This window comes from Copadichromis virginalis, linkage group LG23 (assembly GCF_057382275.1).
Source record: "Copadichromis virginalis isolate Kocher_CV1m ecotype Utaka linkage group LG23, C_Virginalis_male_GT1.1, whole genome shotgun sequence".
NCBI lineage: Eukaryota > Metazoa > Chordata > Actinopteri > Cichliformes > Cichlidae > Copadichromis > Copadichromis virginalis.
Window position 1 is genome coordinate 13,838,061 of NC_140639.1, and position 9,053 is coordinate 13,847,113.

General features: G+C 40.9%; 1 protein-coding gene across 1 annotated transcript; it reads right to left on the bottom strand.

Moving 5' to 3' along the window:
* Positions 1–372: 372 nt before the first annotated feature.
* gpr17 (G protein-coupled receptor 17) lies at positions 373–6,433 on the bottom strand. Its single transcript, XM_085449244.1, has 2 exons — positions 6,257–6,433; positions 373–3,793 (listed from the first exon to the last, which is right to left on the bottom strand). The coding sequence occupies exon 2, from the start codon at positions 3,783–3,785 to the stop codon at positions 2,775–2,777; it is 1,011 nt and encodes a 336-aa protein (XP_085305370.1). The 5' UTR covers positions 3,786–3,793; positions 6,257–6,433; the 3' UTR covers positions 373–2,774.
* Positions 6,434–9,053: the final 2,620 nt, after the last annotated feature.

Sequence of the window (9,053 nt, forward strand, 5' to 3'; positions counted from 1 at the left end):
AAATGCGTAGCATCATAGGAGAGTTAAGAAACTGAAAACCCAAAAATATTTTCACAGTGGAGATTTGTCAATCACATTTAACATATACAGTGACTCATGTCAGGAATTTATAAAAAGCTGTGACTGTGTCCACGTCATTCCTAGCTGAGCTGGAGAAACATAAATACAGGAATTTTTGCATCTATGAAAATGTGATAGCAGGGAAATATCCAACAGCAGTATAATAATGGGCACATTTACACAGTCCACTCTCAATAAAATTGTCACTCCATTGTAGAGTAAATCTGGACTTAATCCAAAGGGCTACAGCCTTAATAGTATCTCTGTGAAGAACAGCGTTGCCTTGAGCTAAATATTAATACTGGCATGCTAACACACAGCTGGAATATGAAGCAAGCAAAGTTTCAAAGTTTGCAGTTCCGCTAGTGACCACATGAGGATCTAAAAGTGTCATTCCCCCATAAAGATCTGCCTTAAAATGTTACTTTACAGTAACTTTAAGTGAACATACGTACAGCATACTACTCCATGCTATTCCTTCTTAATAATAAGTCAGGGGGGACTTTCTTATAACTTCTACTTCTGGTTTTTGGAATCAGAGGTGATTTTCTTAGGTCAGTCATACCAGAGTAAAAGTAGGTTGGAATATTCAGCAGCTCATGACTGACCCAGCAGCAACTGATTGAAAGTATCTGCATCAACAACTTTGGATTGCAAGGCAATCGCAGTTTGTTTTTCTGAGACAATTTCTCTGTGACACATCTTTTTTTTTTTACAATACAAGATTCAACTGAACTGCTTCTACTTTGGTTCTATTCTTATATAAATTGTGGTTGCATGTTACAGTTAAATCACCATCCTGTAGAAACTACATCACTGTTTGTGGTGGGTTTTCTGAATTCTGAATGCAAGTAGGTAATGTGAATTTCTGTTTGTGCAGTCAAACACACGTGCCATTTTACAACAAACAGATTGCTGACTCGACCTCATTCACTTGCAAACTGTTAGCAAACTGATGTCATCTTAATGCACTAAAATTGCCTTGAAAATGGCAACTGACTGCAACCATTTCAAAGGCAACAGCACCATGCCAATGACTTTGTTCATTAACTTGACTGTAGCATAATACTGGTGATAGGAGTCACTCATCTGAACTTCTGGACTGTGTTCTTTCTTGTTGTTCTTGCTTTTTTTTAGTCTGTTACTTAATTAACACCAATAAGCACTTTTCTGTGCTTGTGGATTTCACCCATACAATTTATGGATGCAGCAAACCAACTTAGCACTTCAACTTCACCTCACACAACAGCAGCCACAGTGCTAATGGTGAGTCTTCAAAATGTGGAGTCTAGAAGCTGGTGAGTGCCTTAGTGGGTATGTCCACCAGCATGCTAACATACAGTGCTAATATTTGAAAGGTATAATGCTTACCTTACCTGTAATGCTTACCCTGTTTAACTTCCTGATTTGGTGCATTAGCATGCTAGCAATGCTAATTAGCATAAACATTTTCCAGATATTTGGCCTGAAACTAAAAATTCAAACAAATGAAAATTTAACTGGATGTTTGTACTTTAGGAGACAACACATGATCACACGAGTTTTTAAAATTCTCACATGGATCGCATCACATTTCACTTATAGTGTTAAACTATGTGCACGCACATTTGATTATCCACAAAGCAAGGACAACCTATGTCACCTTAGATGAAAAAAAAACAACAATATTATCAACTGTGACTGATGCATATTCATCACATTTGGCTTACAGTATAAAAAAAACAATAGAAAATATACACTGAAAGTTTACTATGTATATAATGAATTGCTGTTTTGGATTTCCAACAAGCAGTAGGCGGAACAATTAGTACTCAAGTTTAACCCCCATTAAGTATTATATATGACAGCAGAAGCAATTAAAAACTTTGCATCATTAGTTTTTTGCTTCATCTCCGGAACAAGTGAGTTGTTATGTTGCAACAACCCTTTTCTAAAGATTATTATTAAAACCGTCAGTTGTCAAAAATTATAGCCAAACAAATTCAAATAGCTTAGCTTTTGTACAGAGAGTCCCACATTAGCAGGTATTGGGCACAGTTCTGACTGGTTTGAGAGTTGGTTTCTAACATGGACCCAAAAAACTTTTAATGGAAACGACAAGAAGCTTAAACAGAACATCAAAGGCGTCACTAACCAGTACAAATTGTCTGTCTTATGAAACCAGATCTACTACAGTAAAAAACAGGGGATCTGCTGAGCTGAAAGCAAGCCAACAGTACATTTTGAAAACTCATCAAATGTCATATTTACTTCTAATTGCAGTAATTTTGCTTTTAAACATTCTCCATTGCGTTAAATTGTTAAAGAAGAATGAGATTTACTCGAGTCTTGTGTGTGTGGGAGTTATTTTGAAGCATTATCTTCATCAACTTTAATTCCAGTGGTCACCAAGATAAACAGTCTGTGCAGAATCAGAAGTTATAACTGATTTAAAAAAGTTTGCTGACTTTGCCCCAAATTTAGGTTTTAAAGATCTTTGTTCCTCTCCTGGAAGTTAAACTTCTACCACCGTCTTTGCTGCTGAATTCAGGATTCTTTGAGTGTCAAAGTGATGTCAGTTTAATTCTCTAAGGATTTGGTGGGAATGGTGTGGGGATGACACTAGAATTGGTTCTCAAACAGCCTTTGGAAACAGCATCAATCAAAGTATCATCAACCTGAAGCTGCTTGTGATGGAAAAGTTTGCACAGGTGTCTGAGTCTAGCTGCTTTTCCTCAGAACTCAGATTTGGCACTCACAGAGCTCTCATGTGTTCCCTTTAACTCTCCGCTGGTGGCCCCTGACATCCCGCCATTATCTTTACAAAACAATCGCCGCAGTGTGCCGCGGAATTTCTCCGCCCCAAACAGGTAGACCAGCGGGTCCATAGCACCATTCAGGCAGGTGAGGGAGGAGGTGAGGCGGTTGGCCAGGCTCAGGCCTCTGCGTGTCTGGCATGAGACGTCTGGGTGGCTGTAGCCCAGGATGAAGGTGGCCCTACTCATATGATAAGGCAGAAAACAGACCACGTAGATGAGCATAACCAGGCCAATGGTGCGCAGGGCCCTTAGCTTGAGCGCCGGCTCCAACCTGGAGCCGCGATGCAAGCTGTGAATGATGAGGAGGTAACAGGAAAGAGTGGCGAGGAAAGGCGGCATGAAGGCGACGGCCAGCGAGATCAGAGCGTTGCGTGAGGCCTTCTCCCTGTATAGCTGCAAACACACCGTCATGTTGTCCACCTGTGCAGTCTGATGGGTGACAAGCAGCGGTGCCATGGAGACAGTAACTAGGACCCAAAGAGAGAAGCTGATGATCTGAGCATAGCGAGCGCGACGAATCTTCAGTGACCTCACAGCGTGAACCACAGCCAAGTATCGATCCCCTGCTACACAGGCCAGGAAGTACAGGCTGGCATACATGTTGACATAAAACAAAAAACCCACCACCCGGCAGGGCACCTCGCCCAGGGGCCAGTGGCCTCCTGTAAAGTGGTAGGTGGCCCTGAGCGGGAGGATGATGACGTACGATAAGTCTGCCACAGCCAGATGAATCAGGAAGACGTTAGCTGGAGAAGAAACGCCACGCTGGTGAGAGAAAATCCAGAGAGCCAAACTGTTACCGCTCAGCGCCAGAACAAAAACCACGAGGTAGAACCATCCAAACAGCTGGTTCTCGATCGTGGTCTCCAACACTACACAGCTCTCTGATGACTGATTGGATGGCAGATGCATTGTAGCAGACTCCATTTTGGTGACTGTGGAGACAGAAAATATTATAATTATCATTACCTTTAAACCATTTCTGTAGTATAAGCAGAAGTGCATATATTCAGGACAGTTACGACGGGTCTAATTTTGCGCTGCAGGCTGCAGGGGTGGTCAGATTTCTGACCTGAATTTGAGTACTTTTGATTTTTTTTTTTAAGTTTATACACACACATACACACACACACACACACAAGACAGCAAAAACAGTCCCAGTAGACTGCATATTCTTTAGATCTTACAATCACCTCTTCCTTAGAAAACCCACCCACTGCTCCATCCAACCCCGCCAAGCTCCAACTGTTCACTCTTTGTATTTTTTGCTCTCTTTTCCCTGTTGCTTTAGCTCACTCTCTACACAGAAACATCACCGGGGCGTGAACAGCAAAGTCTGACTTTAATTAATTTAAGGCAAGGCTTCCTTCACTTTGGTATTTCTATTGGATCCAAAACCAACATTTCTACCGTGTTTAGCTGGGGCTGAACTGTCAACCCACACAAAAGATGTTTCTGTAGCTGATGGAAGGTTCCCAAATGCAAAAAACCCTCCTTAAATTCAGCAAGCCTGTTTGTGAGAGAGTTCACTTTAGAAGCTAAATACATGAAAGGAAGATTTGGAAAGTGAAACAGACTCTGTTTGGTACACCTGTTCAACTGCTCATTAATGCAGTTATCAAATCAACAAATCACATGGCAGGAGCTCAGTGCATTTAGACATGTAGACGTGGTGAAGACAGCCTGTTGAAGTTCAAACTCAGCATCAGAATGGAGGAAGAAAGGTCATTTAAGTGACTTTGATTGGTTGTTGGAGCCTGATGGGATAGACTGAGTATCTCAACTGGTGATCTACTGGGATTTTCCTTCACAAAGGGTTTACAGAGGATGGTCCGAAACACGGAAAATATCCAGTGAGGAGCGTGTTGATGTCAGAGGTCGACATCAACATACAGTTCATACAGACTCACTAAAATCAGACATTAGAAAATTGGAAAACTTTGCTTGGTCTTCCACGTATCAACGGTTCAGGCTGCTGCTGGTGCTGTAACATTGTGGGGAATATTTCCTTGACACACTTTGGGCCTCTTAGTCCCAACTGAGCATCATTTAACCACCACAGCCTGTCTGAGTATTGTTGCTGACCATGCCATACCTTTATGACCACAGTGTGCCATCTTCAGATGGGATAACACAATGTCACAAAGCTCACATCATCTCAAACTGGTTTCTTGAACATGACAGTGATCTCAGTCCAACAGTACAACTTTGGGATGTGATGGAATGGGAGATCATAGAGGCAACTGACAAATCTACAGCAACTGTTTGATGCTGTCATGTCAATATGAACTAAAATCTTTGAGGAGTTTCCAGCACCTTGTTGAATCTATGCCATGAAAAATGAAGGCACTTCTGGAGGCAAAGGGTAGACCTACCTGGTACCATCATGGTGTATCTAATAAAATGATTTCTGCACATGATAGCAAAGAATAAGATATACATTTAAAGATATATGTTTGTTTCCTATTACTTCAAAATAAGAACTTTCTAGACTTGTATATGGAAAAGATCCATATCCAAAGACTATCAATAACATTTCCTGATTGTTTCTGTGTTCTCTTTATGTTTTAGTGCTCATACAGTTATTTTTAGCTCAAAGATATTTTTTAAAAATAGCATAGAATAGAATAGAATTCAACTTTATTGTCATTGCACATGCACAGGTACAGGGCAACGAAATGCAGTTTGCATCCATCCAGAAGTGCTTTAGTGATATAGATATATTACAATATATATTAGCAATAATATAGATATGTGAGCTTATGTGCTTAAACAATGCAGAATAACCACAATGACTCACACACACAAAAAAAACCTGACTGGGCTAAATTTCACTCCCTGACTTTTGGCCCTTTAAGAAGCAGCGTGGCTCTTTTCAGTGGGTGTTGTGGGACCCACATGCCAGGGCATTTCTCAGCCAGGGCTCAGAGTCAGAGCTTTCAGTCCCCCTGAAGAAAGAGAACTGCAGTCCCAGCAGGGATAACAAACCAGAAACGGAGCAGCTGAATGGAAAATCTTCCATAAATGCAGATAATCCTGGAGAGAGACAAAGCTGAAATACGCCTTCATCACGGCGATCTGGATAAGCAGATCTGTGCAGTGAAGAGGAGACTGAGCATCCTGGTATTGGTCCTTTACACACAGCGCTTATGGAAAAGCTGCAGCAGCTGTAATGTGTGAAATCTTCCATTGTCTAATGTGAAACAGGATTAAATGAGCCCACTTCATAGTAAGCAATGATAGAAATTTGTTGAAACAGTGCAATCAGTAAAAGATTGAGCTGTTTGGGTTTGCATGAGCAAAGTGAGAAATTTACAGAAAGGTTTATTTAGTAAATCAACGGCAGAGGCAAGTATTTAGTTTAAGTTATAAAGGAACAAATAATAAAGAGGACTTACTGGACGGGCACTCCTAAAAAGAAAAGTTTTGCTGCTGGAAGACAAAGAGGAGATGATCAGTGCAGGAGCAGGGAGCTGTACGTGAAGACAGCTAGTTCGTCTGCCGCTGTGTGGAAAAACTGGCGCTCTGACATGAGGAATGCTGTCCTATAACCCCCCTATCTCTCTCTCAAGATGTTCTCGGGAATGAGACTGTAGCTCTTTTTGTGTCTCAACAAATTTGATAACAGAAAGGGAGTCCCAATGGGAGCCTTTCGTTTGAACCCTGACCCCACCCTTTCTTTCTCCATCCCCTTCTTTTCAGAGAGCCACTTGTGCGCTTCACAATAGGCTGAGTCAGAATGAGCGGCGCATTTCAGCAGCGGAAAGAAGAATGGCATGCCTCAGTCGCAATGAGTTTTGGGGGTATGGCTCCATGGTAACCAAGGCTAGTTGTGCATTAAGTGCCTTTACCATGAACTCCCAGCCTCCCACTGACAGATAGAAGATGGACTGTGTTGTTAATTGTGTTGTTAAAAGTTTATGACTGAAGTCTCCGAGATGATCTTTTGTACATGGCCTGCTCTGTTTTGGAGGGGGCCCCAAGCCCTCACTATAGGAGAGCCAGAGAAAAACAAGCCTTGAGAGGGGGGTGCTTGGAGGAAACAGAGGCCCTTGTTGCTGTCTTGCCTCCTGGGGGCATCTTGAATTGGAATGCCCAAAATAATCAGTCGCATAGCCATCGGACAGATGTGGAGAGGGGACCCACTGACCAAGGGGAGATAATATTTCTTTCATACATGAACTTCACAGCTGTGTTTCAGACACATTGGCCCTTCTTCTCCTCTATATCATCGATATGCAAATGGTATTCTGTAGACTTGAATGAAACCACTATCTGCAGACTGTGGAGAAGCTTTGACATCACTACTCTGTTAATCTACTGCCAATTGCTAATTGGGACAGCCCCCCGCTTTTGTTCGGCTTCTCCACTTTGTCTGTTATTCGTCTTGTTACCCCGAAGCAAAAACATCCCCTTGTGCAAGAGCACAGCATCATAAATTTATCATTCTTCTTACTGCTGGGAGGGTTTAGTCAATAAAACGTGCTTTTTTCTTGCTGATGAAAGAGTTTAATAAAAACAGAGATGCTTTCATTTTAAAGGATAATTCCGTCATTGTATGTAGCTGTGGACAGCCTCCCACAAGTAAACAAACATCTAAGTTTATCAGTTAGACATGACAAATGAAAACAGAAATACATTCAGGCCGATTTAAAACATTTTAAAAGCATCAGTACCAACTTTTTTCATTTGAAGTTAATCAACTCAAGAACAAAAGTAACCTCAAACTAGAAAAATTTGCATTTCCTGCGAAAATGCTGTGTGGATGCCTTAACGCGTAAGATGTCTGCTGAAAAAAGCTGAAAAAGTTGAAATTAAAAAAAAAACAAAAAAACAACAACAAAACGTTGCCCTGAGCAGGATTTGAACCTGGCCCTTCTGGTCTCATGGCGGCAACTCATCTCACTGAGCCAAATTGATTCTCACAAAGAAGCGGTGGAGAGACTGACAATTGTGCTGAAATGAGCAGAAGCTGCTGAGAATTGTGCTGATAAGAGGTGAAAAGGCTGAAAATTTTTCAGAAGAGGTGAATAAGCAGGATTTTGGCAGAAAAGAGGTGAAAATTCTGCTGAAAAGAGTTCAATCAGCAGAATTCTGCTGAAAAGAGTTCAATCAGCAGAATTCTGCTGAAAAGAGGTTTCTGCTGAAAACAGCTGAAAAAGCTGGTATTTGTGCTGAAAAGAGTTTAAAAAGTCTAACTGTTAACTGAAAGAAATGTTGACTGGATTTGAACCCGGGCCTCCCAGTCTGAGAACGGATGCTCATCTCACTGACCTAAAACACAGGTCAACCCGGCAATGAAAATCAGTGAGGCCACTGATAATATGGCAGAAATGGGCAAAAAATATTTCAAAAAAAATTCAATATCTCAAAAAGTATAGAAGTTATGAGCACCAAAAGTCATAGCACCCATTAGCAGAAAGAGCAGAATTTTTAAAGATTTGAACGGAGAAAATCGGCTGAAAACTGAGGGCATCCACACAATAATCGAATGTGTATTTGAACTAACTTTAAACCTATATTGAATTCAATTCAATTCAGTTTTATTTATACAACGCCAAATCACAACAACCGTCACCTCAGTGCACTTTATATTGTAAGGTAAAGACGCTGCAATAATACAGTGAACGTATTAGCTTTGCTATTCATCCATCCATTTGCTATTCATCCATCAAACATTTAGCTGCTCCTTTTTTTTTTACAGCTATCCAAAGTTCACCATTTGATCCTTTTCACCTTGCAATGGTTAGTTCCAAAATTTTGTATGTAATGTTGAGTAACAGCTGAGCCTGTTGGTGATGTGTGTAGGAACTGCTGACAACAGACGGTATAAAAGATGGATGCAATTTCCACATCTGAAAAAGTGAAACCAACGTTGAAAGGTCTTAAACCTGGATTCTCCTTAATGACCACCAGGGGGCCAGATCTGTTGTTGCAAAACGCTTTGCAGTCCTATAGAAGTCGATGAAAAAATAGCTCTCTGCTCTGATCTCTTTAAATACCTCCCTGCTGGGTCTATGGTTTCGCTAACTCATTTTTGGTTAAGTTGGATAAAAACAAAAAGTCTATTGTGTAAATTTTGGTTATACTATAATAGAAAGGAAGATTATGTCTGGCTTCACAATTGTTCATCTCAAGGCTTCAGTATGGGCTCAAATTGTATGGCGTTATTTTTGTGCCACTATTCTGAAAAGC